Source organism: Dendropsophus ebraccatus, chromosome 3, assembly GCF_027789765.1.
Source record: "Dendropsophus ebraccatus isolate aDenEbr1 chromosome 3, aDenEbr1.pat, whole genome shotgun sequence".
Lineage (NCBI taxonomy): Eukaryota > Metazoa > Chordata > Amphibia > Anura > Hylidae > Dendropsophus > Dendropsophus ebraccatus.
In genome coordinates, this window is record NC_091456.1 from 130139942 (window position 1) to 130165774 (window position 25833).

Sequence of the window (25833 nt, forward strand, 5' to 3'; positions counted from 1 at the left end):
ATGTTGTAGCCTTTTTTTGGGGGGGGGGCCTTAAAATATAATTCTTTCTTGTATATAAAAAAGAGAAGAATTGAGTCACTACAAGGTGATTTTCCAACATGCTGTAAAGTCTAATTGTGTGAAATGAAAACTCATCGCCTAAATCTTGCACATGGCCGGCCTTCGAGCCAAGAGCAAACAAGCCGCAACCTGCCCATATGTAAAATAATTGTTGCTCTAGTAACTACAGTAAATCTGTAAATATATATATATTACAAAAATATAATCTAGCATAACTCGCCTAATTCTTCTCTTTGCATAGATGTAACTATGAAGGAACTGAGGACAAGAGGATAATCGGAATGCAGCTGGACAAGCAAAACAATGTTCTTTATGTTTCATTTGCGACCTGTGTCATCTGGGTACCTCTTTCAAGATGTGAACGTCATATGAAGTGTAAAAAGTAGGTGTTTATTGCATGCATATGGGCGATTTTATAACATCATGGAATAACCAGCCTTACAGGGTGTTCATCTAGCTATTTTATTTCAAATCAAATACAGAAGTACAGATATGACACAAATTAATGTTTCTTCTCCAAACGTTTTAGATTTGTGAAACATACCTCACACAAATTAAAGTTTTTCCAAATACTGAGGGGAAAAAAAAACTTGGCCAAAGGGATGATACACTCTGATAAATCTGGCACATTTTCAGACTGTCTAGTCTAAGCTTGCACTGTTCAAGAATTAGACTTGTTCAAGAATTAGACTGATTAAGAATTAGCATTAGTAAATCTCCCCATTGACTCCTGTTATTTATTGTTACTGTAACTTATTTACTGTTTGCTGTATGTTTCACAAAGCCAGTTATTCAGATACCAAATAAGCATTATTTGTGATTTGAATATTTGCTATAAATTGCGGTGATTCCATAAATTTTGCCAGATTTTGTATACTGCTTTTCTGCTAATCACTGAGTAGATGTTCTTTTTGTCACCGTTTGGGTTAAACTGAGAAAAAATCCTCATTCTTTGCTCTCCATCCCTTACGTCTAGGACTTGTATTGCTTCCAGAGACCCATACTGTGTTTGGTTGCGAGATGCGGGAACATGTTCACAGCTGTCACCTGGTACTAAGTAAGTTGACACAAATCACAAGATATAACTATTCCGGAGATTATGTCAGTGAATGTTTTAATTGGATAAGCAATTGACTTTGTCTTGGAGGTCTGACTGCTGTGAAACAGTGGTAATTATAATTAAAAGGAAAAAAAGAAAAGAAAACCAGAATGCATAATATACAGCCAGCCTGACACAGTGACACAATGTTTCCATTCTGAAATACAGAATTTGCACTGTTAAAATTCATAGGCAAATTCTTATAACAAGACTGAGTTGTCCTTGGCATGCAGGTGCCTCCATGATAGCTAGCTGTAATTATAGAAAAGAAATATATAATAGGACTTTTCAATTCATGGAACTGCTCGGAGCCACCACAAGTAGAATTTACGATTGAGAACGAGAGCAAAGAAAACAATTTGAATTTGTTTTTGCATATCGATCCCAACACAGGGGCTTTGTTGTGCTCAATGGGGGATTTACAGTAGAAGATCTTATTTAGTGTCTTACACAGTAGAGGGTCTGATTGTTATTGGAGATGCTTCAATACCTCCCCTATATTGCTGGCATTAAAACATATCCTCTAGAGAATGGTGCGATTAATTTATTTGGCCACACACACTCTCAAAGTTTCCAAATGTTAGGATCCTCTGGGGCCTGCTTAGCAGAGCTCACCATTGACCATGATCACTACAGGTCATAGCCATTGGCAGGCAGACTTTCAACATCTGTGTGATTATAGTTAGCTATTCCATTAGAAATGTATGTTTTTGGTATCACTAGTTTTGTAATAAAAATAGTTAGCATTACATGTTTATAATGCTATTGGTACACAAGCCTGTTTAAGTACAAGGCTGCATTTTCTGCAGTGTTAGAGGTATCTTGGAATGAATGGTAAGGACAATGTAGATTGAAAACAGATGTGAATATTTATAATAACTGCAGTCTATTACATCATAAACCACTGAGAGCTTAATGACTTCCATGGGTAAATCATTAGTTTGAGTTCAGTTTATTTGGTGCTCATAGTAAGTCATAACCTCCATCCAGTGTGGAAAAACCTTGCGTACAAGTCAAGTTTGTTTACTGGAAACAATAATAAGAAGCTTCTTTACCCACTGTAAGTAATTTCCATATTGTTTTCATTAACAAAGCTGAAATAGAGACGAAAGCTTCTGGGTAGAGAGCTAACGTCTGACTAACGTATGGAGTAACTTTCTAAAAATACAAGGACATCTGAGCGACATTCCAAGCCACAGTTGACAGGACGAAGTCTACTGCATAGACACAATATGATTATTGTGCAAGGAGTTGTTTGGGTGACACATGCTGTTCTGTCCTAAACTGCTATAGCCTTTTTACAACACTCAAGCATCATTCCTTTCATGGCCTTAAGAATGACAATTCATGAAGCTGAGATTTAAGATATCTTGTTAAAAACAGGAGGATTTTTTTTGTCTCACTTGATGTTACTAGGCTACATGGCACATTATACACACAAAACGTAAAAAAATGCAATAAAACTGCATTGCTTTTTACTTCTTTAGCATTTTTCTTCGATAGCACCAAAATAATCTACATCACTGTACAGAGATTTTCACTACTCACATCAGTCTCTGTGTCCCAATGGAGCTCACAATCTAATTTCTTGACTTTACCAAACTAAGGCCATTTCAAAGGAGAAATCCGGCGAAAATTATTTTTTTATATGTTATTACTTATGGAAAGTTATACAATTTTCTAATGTACATTAATTATAGGAAATGCTCATATACTGCTATTTCCCTTAATTTAGTGTATCAGGAAGTGTTAGAATTATCTCTGAAGCAGTGACGTCACGACCAACGGTGTAATTCCAATGGAGTGTCCAGCAGGGGGCGCTCTATATATAGAAGTCAATGAGTACCATTGACTTCTATATATAGTGCGCCCCTGCTGGACACTCCATAGGAATTACAGTGTATGTAATATAATGTAATGTAATGCACTGTACTGTTGTGACTTTATGAATACATTTATGGAATACTTTGGGGAGCAAGTGTCCTTGCTCCCCAAAGTATCCCATAAATGTATTCAATGAATACATTTGCAGGGCACCGAGCAGGGAGGGAGAGAGGTGCCATCTACCTCCCCCCTCCTTGCTCGGTGCTGGGAACATATACAAAGCACTACTCCCCCATTATCTGCAGATAATGGGGGAGTAGAACCTTTTGCTATCCCTTTCACCGCCCGCGCCGCCGCCGCTCACACAGGGGCTGCTATTCATGCCCCCCGCCGCTCCCCCTCCTCCTCCTCCCGGCATCAAACTTACGATCGCGCTGCTGATTCCCCGCCGCCCGCGCCGCTCCTAACTACCCGCTCGCTCGCCCGCCCCGTTCCTGGCCGCCGCTCTCTGCTCATGCCGGCCGCGTCAGCCAGCCCCCACCCCGGCCGGGAACACCAGGAAGCGCCGTGCTCCCGGCCGGGGTGGGGGTGGGCTGACGCGGCCGGCATGAGCAGAGAGCGGCGGCCAGGAACGGGGCGGGCGAGCGGGCGGGTAGTTAGGAGCGGCGGGGAATCAGCGGCGCGATGAATAGCAGCCCCTGTGTGAGCGGCGGTGGCGCGGGCGGTGATAGGGATAGCACAGGTACTACTCCCCCATTATCTGCAGATAATGGGGGAGTAGTACTTTGTATATGTTCCCAGCACCGAGCAGGGAGGGGGGAGGTAGATGGCACCTCTCTCCCTCCCTGCTCGGTGCCCTGCAAATGTATTCATTGAATACATTTATGGGATACTTTGGGGAGCAAGGACACTTGCTCCCCAAAGTATTCCATAAATGTATTCATAAAGTCACAACAGTACAGTGCATTACATTACATTACATTACATACACTGTAATTCCTATGGAGTGTCCAGCAGGGGCGCACTATATATAGAAGTCAATGGTACTCATTGACTTCTATATATAGAGCGCCCCCTGCTGGACACTCCATAGGAATTACACCGTTGGTCGTGACGTCACTGCTTCAGAGATAATTCTAACACTTCCTGATACACTAAATTAAGGGAAATAGCAGTATATGAGCATTTCCCATAATTAATGTACATTAGAAAATTGTATAACTTTCCATAAGTAATAACATATAAAAAAATAATTTTCGCCGGACTTCTCCTTTAATGGGAAGAATAGGAGAGAGAGAGTATCTGAAAGAAAGGGACTCAAGCTCTATGCAAATGTTGTTCTTGGTCAGTTTAAACCCAGGATCCCAGTTGAATCACTTTGCCTGTATAATCTACACAGAGGGCCAGAGTAGTAACAGAACTGTTATTTCTATAAATAATTCTACAATGATTTTATGGCATTTTGTAATCTTTAAATTACCTTACCTGGGATGGATTGGGTCCAGGCCAACAATAAGTATAATAAATGATAGGTTGAAAAAGTTATAAAACCAAACCAAAGCTCCATAAAACCAAACTCTTGAGTTATAGTTAACATAAAAGAAAGGTACAGAGCAAAGTTATCCATCTAAACATTGTTTAAATGTCAGCTAAGAGACCTCATGCCTCTATTTGCACAGACCACATTTATGTCAGCTCCAATAGATCAGTCTAAAAAGAAAATTTGACCCACCACTTGTAGTTCTTTATGCTGATCTTGGGGTTACCTTTTAACTGACTACATATATACAGTATATATAATATATATTGAAAGAATCCAAGGTACTAAAAAGTCAAGGCAAGAATAAAAAAACATATAAATGCAATATGCAAAGAAAGCATTTAAATCACTGACTAGACCACTTCACCTAGCCCCATGCCCCTGGTGAGTTAAAGGGAACTTGTCACCCGGCATTCTGGCGCAGAGCCCGTCCGATGCCCCGGTGGAGCCCCAGATACTTACCCTTTGCTGGAAGTCCCGCTCCTGGACCCGGTCCCAGGACAGAGATATAGCCATCGGCAACCGTGTGCCTGTGCACCAGAGATGAGCCTGGCGCCCATAGAGAATGACTGCTCCAATCATTCTCTATTGGCATCGGACTCATGTCAGGTAATTAGCATACAGCGTGCGCTCAGCTTCGGGTGCTGATATCTCTGTCCGGGACCGGATCCAGGAGCGGGACTTCCAGCAAAGGGTAAGTATCCGGCGCTCCACCGGGGGTTGGGCGGGCTCTTCGCCGGAATCCCGGATAACAGTACCTCTTTAAATGATCAGTTTCACGCTGCCTGAACCACAGTCATTGGGTGGTCCTTGGCGGATTTTCCCTGCCCCACCGGCCTTGATTAATAGATCTCTACCCATGCCTAGCCAGTGAGAGATCTATCAATGAAAGCTGGTTGTGCATGGAGAAGTCACCAGGGACTGGCTTTATCACTCATGAATCAGGACGCTTGAAAGTGATAACAGGTTCCCTCTAAATGGTAAAGTAGGTATTCCGTTTGCCATTAAAATGGACATTTTAGGTGTGTTTGTCGATCCAAACAGGAATTTAAAATGCATAGTGTACAAAGACTCTGAATTATAATAATTATCACTACTGGGCTTCATATTGTACAAATGTCATGTTAACCAACTTTAAATGTTTTTTGCTGTGTTTACTTTTGAGAATAAAATCTGTCAGAACACAGGCAAAAATATGTTTTTATTGCAAGACATCAGACAAAGATTATTTTGTACTTGACAAATTGAACAGATGTCACATAAACAAAAGCCCAGAGTTTGTCTTATATTTATTTTTAATGTGATACAGTCAAGGTCACCGTGTCTCTATGCATCTTGATTTTTTTTCTTTTATTTTTACACTTTTTTTGACTTGTGTTGTTTGTCCAAACTGTGCACAGAAAGCTTTGATGTTTTACCACCAGCTGCATGTAGCCTATGTGCTGGGGTTCCTAATCTTGTGTTTTTTTCCCCCTCTTCACAGAGTGTCATTTGAGCAAGACGTAGAGCATGGCAATACAGACGGCCTAGGCGACTGCCAAAGTAAGCAAAGAATCAACCCTGTGTTTACTTTGGGTGAAATAAGACTTCTAAATTCCCAGAGTCAACATTACCTGCAACAATAATAGCAAAGACACTTTGCATTAACAAGCTGAAAGAATTCTATCATTGTGAATCTGACATGAAAAGGAACCTCTATGTTTGCAGAAGGGGGAATGGAGAGGGCATTTTATTGTTGAGCTGATGCGGTAAAAATCACAGTAATAGGTGGACTATAAGGAAGGTGTTAGATTTCATAGACCATACATTGTATAGAGGAAGCAGAAGTGACATTTCTCTTTCTTTGTTTCTTTTCCAGATTCTTTTGTGGCATTAAATGGTAAGAAAAAAAAATCCCAGATATGCACATACTTCTAGATTACTAGATACAATTATGCGTTTGTGTGTGTGTGTGTGTGTGTGTATGTATGTATATATGTGTATATATATAATATATATACACACATACAGTATATATGGGATGTGTTCCCACTATGTAAAAGTAAGGGTATATAACGGCTGTTGTTGCAAGACAGGGGCCGTTATTAACGATCATGAACATTGATAAAGGTTGTTGTTTTGTAACAATCCCCATTATTTGTCCTTATTTTTACCTATTGGGAACATAACCTAAGCGTATTTGTGTTTCAGCTTTATTTTTTATTACATATTTTATTATATTCTTGCAGCTGAACCTCTTACAAATTTCACCCTCCGCTATTTTTCCATAGAGTTTTCAACCGCACCTCCAGATCAGGAAATATATTACACAGTGTATGGTCAGTTTATACAAGTTTTGTAAATCATTCTTAGAGCAGATTTAGTTTTAGCAGTATTTTTCCTTTTAGATCTTTTTACACATCCATATCTGTGGTTTGGAGTTGACCAAAATTGCTGTTTTAGAAGATTCCCTAGAAATTAAGTTCTTGGCAGATTTTGTTATGGTTATTTTATTTGAAAGCTAAAAATAGTAGTGAACATGGTTATTTAAAATAATATTACAGAGATAAAGGAACCCCACAAAATTAAAACAAATGGCTAAATGATTGGAAAATAGATAGATTTTCAATATACTATAAACCAGATTAAGAGTATTCCTCCCTGAAAGAACTTAAAGGCTGAAATTTCATTAGCACCTCCTAAGCTATTACTGCCGTGTAGCAAGTGTATTAATATTTACTTATCTCCCAGTAGAAGACTCAAATTTCACTGATAAGGGGATATAAGATATGAAACTTGAAACATTGCAGGCAAGGGGAAAATATTTCTTTTAAGTGAAAGAGGAACAGTTGTGGAAGTCTGATATCCATTGCCACAGACAAAGCTAATAAATTGATATTGCATTAATAATATATTGCATTCCTTTAATCTGATCATGCCTGGTTAATGACCTTCCAAATTGCTTCCCTGACAGTATTTTCATACAAATTAACAATAAAAATGATATTTCTTCCCTTAGTACATGTAGGTGGATAAATGGCATATCTAAATTTATACAGAACTTTCAGTACTTCTCAGACAGCTCCCTATTGTTTCTGATGGGCTTATTTTGGCATGTGAAGACATATTCACTCAAAGTCTAATTAAATGTGATTTGAGTTGCTTGCTTGACAATTCTTAAAGGCAGAATAAGCATTAGACTAGGTGATGGTTTCCCATTTCCCACCAGTGTACATTTACTAGAACAACAGAAATAAGGGACCACACTCTGTTTTGTTCTTCTAAGACTGGAAAAGATGCAATTTTGGTGACTTGGACCATTATTATAACAAAACAATCTCTTTCCTCTTTATTACTACTCTTCCTCCTAATCTTACCACCTAACTCGGTTTCTGTAGTTGCTAATACATAATGTGTAGAACATTTATTCTTATAAACTTCCTCGTTGTAGTATACCAGTAGTGTACCTAGAATAGTGGATGTTCCTCAAGTTAATTTGTCCACCACTTTTATTCCAGTCATTAATGTCTTGGATGCAAACTTAATTGTCACTGCCTATAAGATAAATATTATTACAAATGTTTGTCTCAGTCAAGACATTGATGGCATATTTCTTGGAAAAACCCAAGCAAATCTGACACTGGCTATAACTATGTTACGCATAGAACATTGTTTATCCTGAAAGAAATTCCATTAATGACTTCCTAAAGGTCCCCACAACCACCAGATTATGTTGGTGCTGATAGGTGTCGGGTGTGATGGAAAATCATAACCCGACCCCTTTGTTGTTGGAGAGATAAGCTACAGTGAGAGTTCTCAGGCTGCAGCCTACCTCTTCCATAAAGAACTCAAGATTGCTCAGCAGTGCAAAAAATTCTTGTGCATGGGGAAGACGGGTGGCGGGCGGAAGATATAACTGATGGCCTAAATATTGTCAGTCAGTTATTGAAAGTGTCCTTGAAACATATCTTTAGACAACCATCATAATGATCATATTTTTTTATTGTTTCTCCGTACTATATTGGGTTGTTGGGTGTTGGAGAAAATCATTTTAAGTGATAAAATTGATACACTTCATCTCTTTGTGTATGACAAAGCTGAAGTAAACCAATTCAATAATCCTGAAATTGCTTTAAATTATATACCACATTTCTATTTTATGGTAGAGAATTTCTCCAACTATTCAGTTGTATTAACAAGTAAAATAGTAATTATTATGTAGGTTCACAATCTATTTTAGATCAACTGTTGATCTAAGATACGTCTTTCAAGCTCTTGTTGATAAACACTTTCCAACAAGCCTTGAAAGCTACAATTATAATGATTTGACAGTGCTTACTGGATTGTGTAGTTTAACAGCTGGAGAGACATCAAGTAAATATACAGTGCATACATTATTTTCTTGTTTCCATTCTGAAGCGCATATCGTTAGGGACTCCTAGATCAAGCATACTCATTGCTGCACTTTTAAGAAAAGCACTCCTTTAGTCAGAAAATATTCTAAAAGGTCTATGAGAGAGAAAATCCTTCCGCCTCCTATCGAACAGCCCATATTTTGTTTGGACATGCAAGTAGCAAAACAGATTGAACACAACCAGACACATGAATTGTGCTGAGTACTAGCTCGCATACTCAGAAGTTATACATTGCATATCATCACCCCAGGGCTTAACACATTGCTATTTACTCCAGTTAACTCCTGTCAGAATCCTGTAAGAAATACTCACTGCCCCCCACTCCTGTTTGTGGCAAGGCCCATACTGGCATTCTTATCTTAGACATCTAGTGACCATTTTTGAATAGAAAAAAAAAAAAAAAAAAAAACATAATGTAAGACTAGGAATGAATCAGATTTAGTTCCAAATTATTCATTCTTCTGTGTAGAAGACAAATTACATCATTAAGCACTAACAAACATGTACAAACAACTATTTAAATAGAAAAGCGCATGTCCAACATTTCCTTATTGCCCATGTTGTTGCATTTCATGTAAGTACCTAAAGAAGCATGTCTTTGCTAAATGATGCAGTATACTGTATAGACATAGATCATAGGATAGAAGGTTACATTTATTGTGACCAAAAGTAATTAAAGGATATTTCAAAAACTTCCAAAAAGAAAAAACTTCCTATAGCAACCAGATTTTAAGCTCTCATTTTCCTGATTGTTCTTTATGGGTAGCTTTACCACTTTTCCCTGGCATCAGTATTGATAAATCTCCATCAGTCTTTCCTAACTTTGACAACTAAAAATAATGGAGGAAATATGTGTTGCTCAAGATGGGACCATGGGGGAGGGACATCTTTTAGTTACAGGCACCCTTTAAGCAATTCCATCTAAGATTATTTCATTATATCTATTCCTCAACTAATCATTCTAGACAGGTGTAGTTAGATGAAATTTGGATGATCAATCTAATCATGATAAAGATTATGATTTCTTGTAATTATCATAATAGCCCAATCTTTCATTTATGGCATTGATTTATTAGGAGGCTGATATCAACCATTAACTCAAGGAAATTATAACTGGGAAAGTATTACTTTCATTCAATCTCTTAGTGTTAGGAAAATGAAGATAACCAAGATATGATGTAAGAACATGTAAGATCAAAAAGTAACTTAAAATTTCAAGGGTAAATGATTTTCTTATGTCATCACCTATAGTTACACCTTATTATCAAACTACAGGATAAAAGATATGTAATAAACGTTGCTGCTTAAGTCAAAGGTTTATTGAGAAGTCTATGGATTTTCCAAAGAAAGGCAGAAAAGATGGTGCTGCTTTTCTTGTGTTCTCCTTAAATGACCCAACACATAGTCAGTATCATGCTGTGCACCACTGTTCTTCTCAGATTCACTCGGATTCAAGCAGTACTGTTTACTTTGTGTTCAGTTCTGTGACAAAGACTCATTGTGAAAAAAAAGAAGGGTGTCCCTTTGTTACCTGCACAAACTACACCACAAGTGGGTCAAACAGTGTTGTGTTTGTCTAAGACTAGTATTGTTTCAATGTAGCATGATTTCCATTTTATTGACTCTACATGGAACATTACTGACAGATGTTTGAAAGCACAATAGTCAAAGCAAACACAAGCAGCATTGTTTGCTCCATATATTGATGAATTCATTTATCTTAAACGGTTTTGCCAAGGACGATGCACATGGCACGCTGCATTTTTTTTCAGTTCAAATGCTATAATGAAGATAATGCAAATAGTCATTATAGGTGTGACTTAAGGGGAACCATGTAGAAAGCATATCCTTTCCAACTAGAGGAATTGTAGGGAAATATAGTAAGCTTGAAATAATGTTTCCAACATGTCTTGTAGCAGCAAATGCCCAGTAATACCTTGGAAATATTGCTGAAAGACACTACTAGGGCAATACAACATCAAGATACAAATACTGCAATACTACAGTACATGAAGATACATAAGAGTATTGATTCATAGCTGATTTATAACAAGTCAAGTAAGCGCTAGTTGATAGGCCGATCACTGTGCCTCTTACACAGGGCAATAATAAGCTCATTCAGACAATAATTACCACGTGGAAAGGGGCCATAAAGCTAGCCGTACACATTAAATAGCTGTTGCCTGAACTCTGATTCAGACGACAGCTACTATATCTTTTCTGATCCCAAATACTCACACAGACAGTCAGATTGCTATAATAAATCTCTTTTGGCATGGCTTATCTCACCAGGAATAAAAAGATCAGGCAGTTGACATTTGCCATTAAGGAGGGTCACAAAGCCCCCTTACACACCTGTTCTTGCCAAAATTGATGAGATAATCTAATGTGCATACCCAGCTTGAAGCAAGTACCCCCACTTTACGTATATTATTGTATATACGTACTGTATATGTATTATTTCATTCTCTGTGCTCTCTTTGGAGAGATGGTATGTATCCCCTAGGGTAAATGTACAGCAGTTTGAGAACTTAGGCTCTATATAGTGTTGCAGAGTGTTTGATCTTCTGACGTGTGAGTATGGCAGAAAATATTCTCCATTATATAAGTGAACATATCCATAAAGATTATGTTCAGAAAATTAAACTATATTTTGTATATCTTTCATCCATTAAACCTTGCCACTCACTGACCACAACAACCCCACATTGCTGCAAGTCTTATATTTACTGACACCTGATGTAGTTTATTTTCTAACAAAGAAAATTATATTTCCCATACAGAATCTCTGGCCCAAGGCTAAGTGCACTAAACAATCCATAAAATTCACAAATGGCCCTTTTGTTGTGCATGAATATGCAGTTTTTCTTACATCGCTCAAGTTAGGCTGATGTGAAATGTACTGGATAATGCAACATTGGAAAATGCAAAACACAATATCCATATTACAAAAGCTTCACTAAAATGCCATGCAATTTACCAGTGATGATTTTGAACATTAATACCTCACAAGCTACTCTAAAACCATAAAATATATGAAGTATGTACAACTCAGAACCCTTTTTGTCTATTTCCTAAGATCCAATTAACATGATACATTGATGATTTAAATCACAAAATATGGCAAGACTGCTGTTGTCACTGGTTGTTTAATGGATGCAAAAGGCATTATTCATCCCATACAATGGCTGCAATTCTTACCAGAATTCTTAATAATGATACTCTGTAAAATAAAACAACAGAGCGTTGTGAAAGCATTATGCAATATAATTCAGGGAGCTAAAACTGGTCTAGAAAATAACTGATTGTCAATGGTAAAATAAAATACTTAAATAAATTGTGTCCCTCAGACTTTTTTTTTAATTAAATAATGAAAAGGGCCAAAACTTGGTAAATCTGAATGTTGGGTGTCAGTAATATGGCATTAAAAATGCACCACAGCTATTCTTTGGTTTTGTGTGGTATTATAACTCTGCTTCTTTACATTAATGTGATAGAAATGCAACATCACACACAAACTTGGAGTGGAGCTATTTTAGAAAAGAGTATTTTTTTCTTACCCCAGATAACATTTTAACACAGTTTTTGTAGAGTTCTGAATGACACAGCAAGCCATGCCTCACTCCTATAATGCTATTTCAATAGGTGGATTTGTTATCTATAATTTAAATAAATTTTGGATAAGGTGATGAAAGCTTTAATTACCTATTAGTCATTTTGGTTGTCTCCAACCAAACTGGATAAACAGCAAGTTAATAGATTTAACATGACAATTCAGTAAAAAAATTAATAGAACGTGTAACTGTCAGTTTAAAAACTTTTTCACATGTTGTAGAAACAGTTGCTAGAATGAGGGGGTAGTGGTATGCATTTAAATACTTATTTACCAGATTTTTGCGCATGTGACATGAGGCAGTCTCTTTCTCTCGGTCATGTGGACCAAGAACATGTATAGCGCTGGTTTGTTCTACAGATCAGTCAGGGTCGGAACACCCAAATCCTGGCTGGCCAAAATATTTGACATGTCTTTACAATATATAGGCAATGGGGAGTCCAGCAGCACCAATAAATTGGTAGGTATTTAAGTAGATTAAGTAGGATGCATGTCGGGGGTTCACAGTCCCATAGAGATGAACCAAAGTCCAACAGAATCTGCGAAAGACATTTTTATTCTATAGTATGGCACTTGGGTAAAAAAAATTGCACGTTTTTCACCAAAGATGCTATTGGACTTTGGATTTTCTTCATGTCTTTACAAAATGTCAAAAGATTTTCGCCAAAGCAACCGTGTTCATTTAGGTAAAAATTGTTAAAATTCTCTTCATTATTGAGGTTTTAAAGTTCTTGTAGTGTACAGTATATGGCTATGTTCACATGATGTCTTTTCTTTTCGATTTATTATTTTTCAAAATTACATCCCTCATTTTGAGCTCAAAATTATCAGTCATTTCCATTTTGGACACCTGTCATTAAAATGACGACTGTTGGTCCATTATTCTAGTTCAGGTAGACTGATTGGCCTTTGGGTGTATCTTTAATTGAAAAGTCCATTGAATTTAATAGTAAAGACGGTGAAAGGACGGTGAAAAAATAAAAGACATCCGCGAATAATTGTCGTAATCATTATTTTTACGTCTGCACAAACAACGTCCATCATTTAATACACTGTGAGCATTAAAATTATTCCTTGAATTCAGTGTATTCCGTTGAGGTCAATATTAAAATCTGTAATAGCGGACGTCATTTTTAATTTTTTTTTAAATGTTAACATAGCCTATGAGTAATAAAAGCTAGTCTTTAAAATAGCATAAGTAATGTGTTACACATAAGTAATAAGTAATGTGTTTACTGTTTAGTGTTTAGTGATGATAGATCTCAAACAAAATAATGCAAATACAGTACAGTATGTCTTTTCCGTATAGGCATTGTTCTAAAGAACCAGTCATATACTTATAAGAAAATATGTTGCTAACAATGTGTCTGATGAAATTGAACGCTCAAATTCCTTAGATCCCAGTACAACCTCCCACTCAAGAGGGCACGAGAGTTACGATAGGGGTACTGTCATGGACTGGAAGGACACCTTTGACTCTTCTGAGAACACAGACCCCCATGTGGCTGACTCTTTCCATAATCACCCGGACAAAAAGGGTAAGGCCTTGGAAAAGAAAACATTTTTGTATAATGAGAAGTCAATCGGGGAGGGAGGTGATTTACATGGTGTGGGTGCTTTCAGCAGAGTTGGTCAATATGATGGACAAATAAGGTGGTTCTCAATTAAGTGGTCTATAAACATGTATATAAAATATATGTTGGTTTATTTCATAAAGTGTTTTATTTTGTTTATATTTTTGTTCTTTTTTATAAATATACAGTATGTATAGTTTCTCTAGTGTATGTTTCATAAAATCAAATACCATGAGAAAGCAACCTAAGGTAGGTGTCCCAGAAAAATCACATGAACTATTTTTATTCCTATTGTTTTTCATTTACTTCTTCCTCTACACAGCCAATCTGAAAGCTATTTGATTGAGACTTTAATGATATTGAACCTAAATATTGTGACCGTACATTAATTTAATGCACCCACTTTTCTATAAATTATCAAAGAAGATCAGTTTAAGGAGAAAATGACCTTACTGTTGTGAACACTTGGCTAGGAGCATTCTGCATGTATGGCCCACCTTGCCTCATAATCGGCACTTAGTAGGAGAAAAGGGAGGTGTTCTTTATTACAATAAGGAAATGACTGCAATGTGAAATCGGATGACATATGACCTAGAAGAAACAGCCCCTAAATGATGATGTGCTTTGCCATTGACTGCACATTGGAACACAATGCTTAATGTAGTTTCTTTACTAATTAAAGTAGTGCCCTCAGATTATTACCCATAAGAAAAAGTGAAATGCCTTATGCGTTGAGTAATTCAATCGTCTTCTGTGAAAGGATAGAAAATTTGGAACAGATCCTCTTTATGATTTCTGACCTATTCATGAAGAAATGGCACAGTGAACCAGCCCATTATCTCATCCGCATCATCCAAAGAACTAATTTTAACATTATCTTGATGCTTCTCTCCTGTCATTACAGCAAATAATAGATATCACATTGTGCTTGGCTGCTTCTCATGGGTGTTAAAGAAAGACATGATTAATGAACGAGGTGCCGAACCAGAAAACTTGCACTGCAAATAGAAAAGCAACCCAGGGACATGCTAAGAATCTGTTGGTTTTTTGTCATTGTTTTCTATTCAGATAAAAGCTTCTATGGAGAAGAGTCAATGAGCCAAGTCATTTGCATGTGTATTTGTTATCTAGGTGGTAATATTATATAATGATTAAATTCTTCATTTTGGGTATATAATGTCTCTAGGGACGCCCATTAATAGGTACTGTGTATATCATATTGACTAAGCTGAAAGCATCCCACACATCAACATGTAAAATACAAGAGAACTTACACAATGGTGGCAGAGGTTACGCATGGGTGTTTTATCATTATCACATTTGTGTGCTTAATACTCCTTGTCTGTCTGTGCACTGATTCCCAAATGGTATTTAACAGCAGCAACGTTAAACAGGAAGACAACGAGTACTGTTCTCTACACAAAATCCAGTCAATTGCTTGATGTTTTGTTTTGTTTTAAATTTTTTATGTTTTTTTTTTCACTTTTTGCTGATGATTTTGATTTTGTCAACTACAGTTTTTGTTTTTTACTTTTTGTTTTGCAAAGTGCTATGTGGTGTTATTAAGTGTAATTCCTTTGGGAGGTGTTTTCTTCCATTTTTGTTTTCACGCTGACAGTGAATTCCTTCTGTGTACTAATTCTTAATTCACTTGCTGCTTGGTTTGCAATGACACTAGTGGTTTGATGATGTCACATCCATATGTTCAACATATGCACAAGCTCAGGTACCTGGAAGATAAGGATGTGCTAGGTGGCCCTTGAAATTGCTTGGCTCATTGGGATGTGACATTTGTACACCACTGCTTAATTAGCTAAATATACTCTGGAGTTGCGCATACAAAATATATATTTTCCTGCAAGTAAAAAAAAAAAAAGAAAAAAATATATATATACATTTATAGTATGTGCAGCATATCTGCTGCTGACAACTTGTTTGTCTTCATGCTTGTAACTTGTTCAGTAAATATACTTTTCTTCTTTCTATACTTTTCTAAACAAACATGAGCAATTGTGATCATTACAACTCCAGTGTATGTTTTATTTCTGTGCAGTGTTTTTTTATTTTTCATAGACTTTTGTGTGTTTCTCACATATGCAAGTTTAACTAAAATCACTTTCTACACTAACCCTTCTCCCTCCTCCTGCTACCATTGTACTTGGCCTCCCTCCTTGGTTCTTTCCCTTAAAGTGACATTAACATCTAAAATTCCCACCATGCATTCCTAGCAATTATTTGTTAAAGTGACTTCTTGGTGCTAAAAGCTTATTGCATAAAACGTTCTCTTCCAATGGATGATAGAAGAAAATAGCTGTGAGACTGTATTTGGGAACTCTCTCTTTACCAGCTGGACCACACTGCCAAAATGGCTGCATCTAAACGATCTAAAGGCCGCATTAGATGTTCCTTCTTGCCATGTAAGCAAGCGCCGATCTGCTAGATCGACACACAGCCTATGACACATTCGTGCAACCAAGGCTGCATAAACATCACTTGCAGTCCTCACCTGTAATCAGTCATTGGCCGCGTATCTCCTATTACATGGAGAGATGAGCAGCCGGCAGCAGATTATCTTTTAACATGTTAAAAGACCGTGATCAGTTGACAAGCAATGGCTCACTTATCTGCTGATCACTGGCTCTATTACACAGGGAGATATCTACCTCATTTAGCAGATTATCTCCATGTAATAGGACCTAAATAATCTTCCGTCAAAAGTTAGCCAAACCCAGGAACAGCCAACAAGTGTATGGCAGCCTCCCAACTCCTGACAGATGATGTCAGGGGAGATGGGTCAGCCAATCAAATGTCTAGTTAATAACAGTTGTAGGTTATTGTTGTCTTTTCCAACCTGTTATCTACAGCTTTAGCATTTGAAAATTTAGTACCCCAATTGTACAATAGTACAATTGTTTTGGCAAATTTTAACAATAAGATAATTTTTTGGCTGTACAGAAAAAGAGTGAAGGCTGTATCGGACCGAAAAACTCTGACTGAAGATGTTCACTTCTTCCCCTTAGAAAAGAGAATAATTAGATTGTAAGTGCAGCAGAGATATTTCCTTGGCTGTTTCTGTACCAACCCCCAGTATTAGAGCCAAGAAAGATTGAGAAAAAGAATTAAAGTAATATAGCCAAGCAAAAAAGAGATAGTAGGACATGAGCTGATTTGTAAAGATAGTGATAGAAATAATAATCGGTAATGCCTGACTAATTTTTAGATCATTTAAGGATTATTATTGCTTGTATTATTTCAAAAATAATCAATTTTGACCAAACCATTAGTTATTCCATTGTTTGAAATGTCCTTGCAGATTGTATAATTGAGGCAATTGACAAGGAATCATTTTTCCTACAAGACAACAATCATAGATGTCTATTTATTTGTGGCCCTTTCCAGATTCTGTTCCAATTTGACTAAAAATGTGAATATTTATTGGATTGTGGTAACACAATTGTGGCGTGTATGGCCAGCTCCAGCTATAGAATCAAAGGGGGAGATTTATCAAACGTGGTGTAAAGTTTTTCATTCCTCACAAACTCTTTGGAAAATGAAAGGTGGAATCTGATTGGTTGCTAGGGGCAACTGAGCCAGTTTCACTTTACACCATGTTTAATAACTCTCCATGTACATCCATGGGAAGACAATTTTACAGCAAAAGAAGAACATTTTACAAAGAGAGGCTCAGAATGAATGGTCTGCTTTTATATAAAGATGTTACTGTCCTTTTAAGTCAAGTAATTTAAAACAACCATTCTCTGTGACGTATTCCAAGGCTTTATCCTATTGGTAATGACATACTGCTTGTATATGTGTAATAGATATATTAACCAATCCTGTAGGTGTCAGAAGCTGCTCTTAAATGCAGCGAGAAGAAAATGAACTCATTTTCTTCATTCCTTAAGATGCATTTCCCATGACTTTCCTGTTGGTCTTCATCTGGTTTCTTCTCTCCTTGAACCCTTCTCTAGATGTTTCTAACTTAGAGGTAAATGCAGCCATCACCCTGTTTTAGCCTGATGTCTGGAGTCTTTTCCATCTTACCTAATGAGCTTGATAAATTAGCCGCAGTTGTGAGCTGCTGGAGGAGACATTCCTTTCTTTCTTTGTCTTACGTAAAAGGACCATTGTCTTATTAAGGCTATGTTCACACAACAACTTTTTATGCAAAATAACAATGACTGCCATCCATAATGTTTTTGATCATTTATGACTGTCTTTATCAAACAATGACCATTATTTTGCCTAAAAAAAAAATTATGTGTGAACATAGCCTCAAACATACATGTGAACCCAAGGTTTATTCTAACAATTAGCATTTTGCCATCCTGTTTCTCTAATATCTTGTGGTGGAAAGTGATTCCATATAGAATGCTTTAAATTCTTGTTCACAGTTGACAGCTTATGATTAATGATGTCTTAAGAAACTGGGACTTAACCTTTTGGTTGCTTAGAACCCTCCAGAATATATGCAACCACCCTTTGTTGGAGTCTTTATATTATTTTATTGAATATGATTTTTGTTATATAATTTGCAAAGTAACATTTACACAGAGATGCAAGAGCAAAGCCTACTAGAGGAAGCAAGGAAGGGTTGCATGCATCACTTGGGGGTCCGTGAGTTAGTTTTTTGCTATATCATGCTGAGATTAATGTACTTTCCCATGATTTACAGCCATAGGCTTTGTTCATCCAACGTTTTTTCCTCTCCATTCTTGGAAAGAAAAAAGATGTCTATCATTTCACAGTTTGGCAGCCTGTCATTGCAATGACTGCTGTTGGTACATCATTCTAGTTTAGGAGGACTAATTGGCCTTTGTGTGTGTCTTTAATTGAAAATTCTAATTAGTTTTAATAGGAAAAACAGCAAAAGGACGATGAAAAAATAAAAATGGTGTGTGAACAACTAAAAAATAATGTTTGCAAATGCCAAACAATCATGCTTCAGTTGCGCTCATCTTTAGTCTTAATTGAAATGGAAAAACTCACGGACCACCACATGTGCAAGTCTTCTTCTGAACTTTTCTTGTTACTTTATTCAACTTTGCACAATGTTTGCATAACAGAGTTTATGCATTAGATACCAAATCTTGCTCTGTTCCAGCACTAAAATATGGGGTCCACCCCCTTAGGGTGCCTTTACACAAAGAGATTTATCTGACAGAATTTTAAACCAAAGCCAGGAATGGATTTGGAAAGAGGAGAAATCTCAGTCTTCCCTTTATGACCCATTCACTGTTTATAGTCTGTTTCTGGCTTTGGCTTAAAAAAAACTGTCAAATCTCTCTGTGTAAACGCAGCATTACTCATGCTCTAGCACACCAATCACCAATATGTATTGAGCTGCCATTTCAGCATTGGTCTAGTACGATCTTTGACTAACATTTGTGTATATTTGTTATCGTAAGTCACTTATTTTCTTGGCTAAATATTGCTATAGGCGTCTATAGCAATCACATTCCAGTTCTCAACTTTTCAAAGCATGTTTTATAATGTGTGTACTATTGGTTTTCATGGGCAACACTGGCTCATTTTATACGAGTTTATGCATAAGGCCATCCTGTCAACACCTTGTCAAGCAAGTAACCATTCCCAAAACCTGCTAAACTGAATCAATTCTCTAGCTGAAATAGCATAAAAATACATTCATCTAGATAGATGTCAGTAATTTCCTGTCAAGACATCATAAGTGTTTTGAGATCACTTGCTGAAAAAATTGAAATGTTTTAAGGAAGAGGAAATCCCCCCACCCCCCAATAACATGATCAGGAATAATGCTCTGCAGATGTATTAGAAAACTTTAATTGGAGGGCTGCCTAAGTGAACAGTCGGACAGGTTTAACTAGTGTAATGTAAAATAAACTTTAAAAAAAAATGACATCAAATTAATATGGCTTTTTGTTTTACAGTAGGAATGTATTCAAACATATTTATGATTAGACCAATAAATATATACAGTGTGTGTGTGTGTGTGTGTATATATATATATATATATATATATATATCTCTTTTTTTCCCTCAGACTACAGCAGACATATTGGTTAGTACATTGGAATTACATTTGGACAAAAACCTTACACAGAACATTTAACTTCGAGAACTACTATTACTATTGTGAAATTCAGCTAGAATAGAATTACAAGGCACTAATGGGTCATGATTTTACTAACATAGTCTTATCCATTCCCAGCCTAAATGCAGGGTGTTAGTTTTCAATACATGCTCCATTTCCACTCTTTTTTTTCCCACTGAGGCTAATGGATGTAATGGACTATTTTTCATGGAGCTTATGGGTTTTCTGCCCTAGTTCAAATTCAGAGTGTAAACTTTTGAGAAACCACCCCCAGATCTGTTCATTAGAGTGGCAAAAACACTGATTGAATGCTAGCTTTTCCTTGGGGCATTCTGTCTGGAGTTGTCTTTCATTAGGCTAAGTTGGTTATATTGATGTTTACTGGAGCTGACTTTTCCTTACTGAACACAGAGGTCAGAGCTTAGAGTAAACAAGTGGGATGAGATGACAAGTAATGTTAGTCTAATGGCTCTTCTATTCCTCACACACAACTTGTGGCAGAGGAGATGAAAGCATCAGAATGTTCACTGCAAACACAGGTCATCTTTATGATATTTTGGATGAGTGTAGTGCCATTTGGGGATATAGAAATATATTTTTTAGATCAAAGTAACTATACGGTAGGGTATCTTATAATGGTTATCCAGACTTGCCTGTCCTCAAGATAAAAGTTTAATGTTAGATTATCAGAGGTCCGATTCTCAGGAGGCTGTGGCTGTGTGTGCAAGTTACTTAGTTTCCTTTAGGAGCTGTAAACTTTAGAGATGAGCGAACTGGGTTCGGGTTAGAGTCCATCCGAACCCGAACGTTCGGTATTTGATTAGCTGGGGCTGCTAAACTTGGATAAAGCTCTAAGGTTGTCTGGAAAACATGGATACAGCCAATGACTATATCCATGATTTCCACATAGCCTTAGGGCTTTATCCAACTTCAGCAGCCACCGCTAATCAAATGCCGAAAGTTTGGGTTCGGATGGACTCGAGCATGCTCGAGGTTCGCTCATCTCTAGTAAACTTATACGGTAGTAACAAGTCAACCTTTTTATAGCAGTGTCGTAAGGTACTGCAGTACTGCAGCTACTGTTGCAAATGGTGGAACAGTTCCAAGTCAGAACCATCTTACAGCCAATATAAATACTGAAGAGGCTGCAGCACCTGCATTAGAACTATAGCATCTTTAAACAGCTGATCAATGGCATAAAGAAAGTTAGACCTCTGCTGATCTCAGGATAGGCTATCAGTGTTCGATAATAACCTTTTAATTCGATTCGGCCAGTCTGCCTGAGATTTTGACTTCTCTACAGTGGTACTTAGAGCAGAATTTGTGTCCAACACATGCTAATGTTTCGTCACGTCAAGAGAAGAAAACTACGAGTCCCAAAAAGCTTTACAACCTGTGATGCCAATGGAAAGCATTAGTTGGAAAGCATGTCATATTGTAGTTTACTGGACGTCAAGAGTACAAAAGAAGGCTGATCCCGGGAATACAGTGCCTGCTGCTTTCATTAGGTATTCATGGTAAATGTCGTCACACCCAACGACTCAGAAATAAAGATAGGAAGAACTGAGGGAAAAAAAGAGTTAAAGAAGAAATATTTATTCTTTTGGAGCATTTATCAATGACTCTCAGGAGTAGGATTGTTGCACTCCCTGAAGAAAAGAGCAATCCAGAGTGCTTCTATAGTTGTAGTTAAGAGTCATGTTACAAACACATAGACAGTGAGTTGGTTTACTCGAGGTTAAACAACGATGATGGTTCTTATTCAGTGAGTATAAGCTAAATGGGGACCAATGTAACTAAAGCTGTACTTTAACCCCTTAAGGTCAAAGACAATTTTCGTTTTTGCGCTTTTGCTTTTTCCATATGTTTAAAAGGCCATAGCGCTTGCATTTTTTCACCTAGAGACTTATATGAGCGCTTATTTTTTGCGAAACCAATTGTACTTTGTAATGACTGGCATTATTTTTCCATAAAATATGCTGCGAAACCGGAAAAAAATCATTTGCGCTGTCAAATTGAAAAAAAAAAACGAATTTATTTTGATTTCGTGGAGTTTTGCATTTACGCCGTTCACCCTATGGTAAAACTGACTTGTTATGCATGTTCCTCAAGTTGTTACGATTACAATGATATGTAACATGTATAACTTTTATATTATCTGATGGCCTGTAAAAAATTCAAACCATTGTTAACAAATATATGTTCCTTAAAATCGCTCCATACCCATGCTTATAGCGCTTTTATCCTTTGGTCTATGGGGCTGTGTCCAGTTTCATTTTTTGTGCCATGATGCGTTCTTTCTATTGGTACCTTGATTGCGCAAATACGACTTTTTGATCGCTTTTTATTACATTTTTTCTGGATTTGATGCGACCAAAAATGCGCAATTTAGCATTTTGGAATTTCTTTGCGCTTACGCAGTTTACCGTGCGAGATCAGTAATGTGATTAATTAATAGTTCGTGCGATTACGTGCGCGGCAATACTAAATATGTTTATTTATTCATTTATATTTATAAAATGGGAAAAGGGGGGTGATTTGGACTTTTATTAGGGGAGGGGATTTTTTATTAATTAAAACACATTTTTCCTCTTTTTTTTACATAACCTAGAAGCCCCCCTGGGGGACTTGTATATAGAAAGCACTGATCTCTCATAGAGATCAATGCTGTGTATATACACAGCAAAGATCATTGTAATCGGTGATAGATTGCTATGGCCTGCTGCAGGCCATAGCAATCTATTGCCGAGCCGGGATCAGCGTCATTCTGACGCTGAGACCCGGGCCAGCCAGAAGAACGGATCTCCCCCCCACAATCGCATCGCGGGGGGGAGATCCGTCCCACTAGACACCAGGGACGTGCAGTACAAAGCACTTCAATGCAGCTGTCAGGTTTGACAGCTGCATTGAAGTGCTTAATTAGCCGGCGCGGCAACGGGACCCGCGCCGGCTAATAGAGGCACTGCCCGGCTGCAGATTGCAGCCGGGATCGGTGCCGTTCAGAGTGGGGTGCCGGCGGGACCCCGCTCTGAACACCCCCCGCGGCACCATGACGTACTAGGTACGTCATGGGACGCTAAGGGCTTAAAGGAGTAGTCTGGTGAATTTTTTATTAAAGTATTGTTTTGTCAGACTTCTCCTTTAACTAAATATATTTAAAAAGTATAGAACTATTTATTATGGCCCTTTAATGAATACAATTTTGGGCTCTCCTACCTGGAAACCACCTATCCAAAGGGGGCCATACACAATAAAACCTGCTGATAATTTGAGAACGGATCTAATTAATATGGAATTGTTTCAACTCTTCCCCAACAGATGACAGGGGGGGAAAGATCAGGCAATTAGAATTTTGACATGACTGATCATTTTGTTTTGATTGTCCTAAACTGCATCTGTATGGTAGGAAAACTTGGGACACCTTAAGTGTAGCTAATCCACCATGGAGCAGCAAGCCTTAGCAGCAAATTTGCTGAAAATTAAGTCTTCCAGTACTTATCAGCTGCTATATGTACTGTAGTAAGTGGTGTTTTGTTTCCCTTCTGCCATCAACTCTGTTTGTCAAACAGCAGCAAATCCCCATTGAAAAATTCTTCTACTCTGGACAATTCCTTTTACAAACAGAGGTGGCAGCAGGGAGCACTGTGTCAGACTGAAAAGAATACACCACTTCCTGCTGGACATACAGCAGCTGATAAGTACTGGAAGGCTTAGGAATTTTTTTTAAACATTTTTTTTTTCCAGAGTACCCCTTTAAATCTAAAACATGCATTAGTGGATTGTGCTGCGAATCTGCAGCATAACTCACAACTAAGGGTTTGTTGTGGATGTGGACTTTTTAGGTCAAGGAGTAAAGTGGTTAAGATACATGCAGCTTTTCAATAACTGGTGGCTGAACCTTCGTTCAGCTGACCATTAACGCTCCTGTCGTCTCCATGCACATTAGCTGTTTGGCACAGCTGAATGTTCATGTCTTTCTTATGGGGAGGAGTAACCTGTAGTCAGAAACTGTGGTACTGGTTTACCCTCCCAATACAATCTGCCATACAACTTATACTGTTGGCTGAACCCACCACCGATGGCTTGACCTGCTGACTTTAACATAAGGTTACATAGTTTATACGGTTGAAAAAAGAAACCTGTCCATCAAGGTGTATGTGCACCTCAAAGATTCTGCAATTAACAACTTTGCTGCAACTACAAAATCCATATTGATACATATGGCTGCTAAATGAAAGGCTATGTTTTAGAATGATGAAGTGATACGGTTGTCATCCATGAGCAACATATAATCTCTTCTGTTTACATATAGTGTATGATTTGCTTTGTTCACTAAGAGATGAATAAACCATGCAGAGAGAACCTGCTGTGTCTGGATCAGATACAATGAATACAAGTTACCTTACAGATTACATTTCCATTAAAAAGAGAACTATCCATAGAAATTATCAAAATGTGATCAAATTATTGTGTAGGTATTATAATTGCTTATTAAAGGAAGCTTGCCATCACTTTCACAGTGCCCGAACCACAGGCAGCATGAAACCAGAACCTTTTTATCACTCCTTTGGCCTTGATTTATAAAACTTTCCCTGTTTGCATATAGGAAGAGATTTATCTATCAAGGCCAGTGAGGTGGGAGCAAGTTACTGGGGACCACCCAGATGACTTGGGGCCTTATTACACGGGACAATTATCATTCAAAAAATTGTTAGATCGTTCGGATTTAAATAATAATCCTTATATGTAATAGCAGACAATGATTAAACGACCAACGAGAAATCTTTGATCGTTTGATAGAATCTGGACCTGTTCAGATTCACAAATCGTTCGGTGGAATGAAGTGTTGTTTGCTCATTTCCCAGTCTATTAGCCAGGAAAGGACAAGTGCAAGAACGACCATAAGTAACGATCATCGTCCTGTGTAATAGAATGAAAGATTAAGATCGTTTGTCATAGTGATCGCTTGAGATTGTTTATCGTTATTGTTAATCGCTGAAAAATCGTCCCGTGTAATACCACCCTTAGAGTCCTGTTCCCAGCCAGTTTTATAATTTCTGCAGTGAACTATACACCGGTGTTTAAGTGAACAAAATAATTCAATACTTGAACATGTATGTAACAAAACCTTTAAGACTCTACATGATCTCCAACTATGGACATCATAGCAGTTGTTGCTCTAAAACTCTTGACATCATCTTTCAGGCATTTACTATCCCCGGCAGTAAGTACATAAGCCCAAGCCCATTATTTTCCCTGGGTAAGCAGTTCTTTAGAAAGAATTAACTGGTCTTTGTGTTGACGACACAGTTAATGTATCTAATGTTGTGACACACAGAATCACTCTCCTGCTTTTGAAGTGTTTGGCTTCCTTAATAAAATAGGACATGTAATTTCAATTCATGCATTAGCATTACACAATGTAAAATGACACATATTTAAGTCAATGTTTGCCCAAGAATATTTATCAGGGGTAAACATGAGGATGCAGCACTGATAAATAGGCTTATCAGAGTTGTGCTGTATTTACATAAATTAGCTCTTTCACTGTGATATAACATGTGAAAATGCTAATTTTTATATTTGCATATTTTCCAGCTCAGTTGACACTTTCATGCTGGAAGGATGGGAAGACTGTAATGTGTTTCCTCATGGT

At 37.5% G+C, this 25833-nt stretch overlaps 1 protein-coding gene across 5 annotated transcripts in view; it reads left to right on the plus strand.

Moving 5' to 3' along the window:
• The window catches only part of SEMA6A (semaphorin 6A), a 169470-nt gene that overhangs the window by 103582 nt on the left and 40055 nt on the right, over positions 1-25833 (plus strand). For 2 of the 5 annotated variants that reach the window (XM_069962681.1, XM_069962678.1), the window contains exons 14-19: positions 302-442; positions 1037-1117; positions 6007-6065; positions 6382-6402; positions 6794-6841; positions 13928-14068. In XM_069962681.1, coding sequence (XP_069818782.1) covers positions 302-442; positions 1037-1117; positions 6007-6065; positions 6382-6402; positions 6794-6841; positions 13928-14068 — 491 coding nt within the window. The remainder of the gene's footprint in view (positions 1-301; positions 443-1036; positions 1118-6006; positions 6066-6381; positions 6403-6793; positions 6842-13927; positions 14069-25833) is intronic. The other 3 variants (XM_069962682.1, XM_069962680.1, XM_069962679.1) reach the window with 2 other exon arrangements.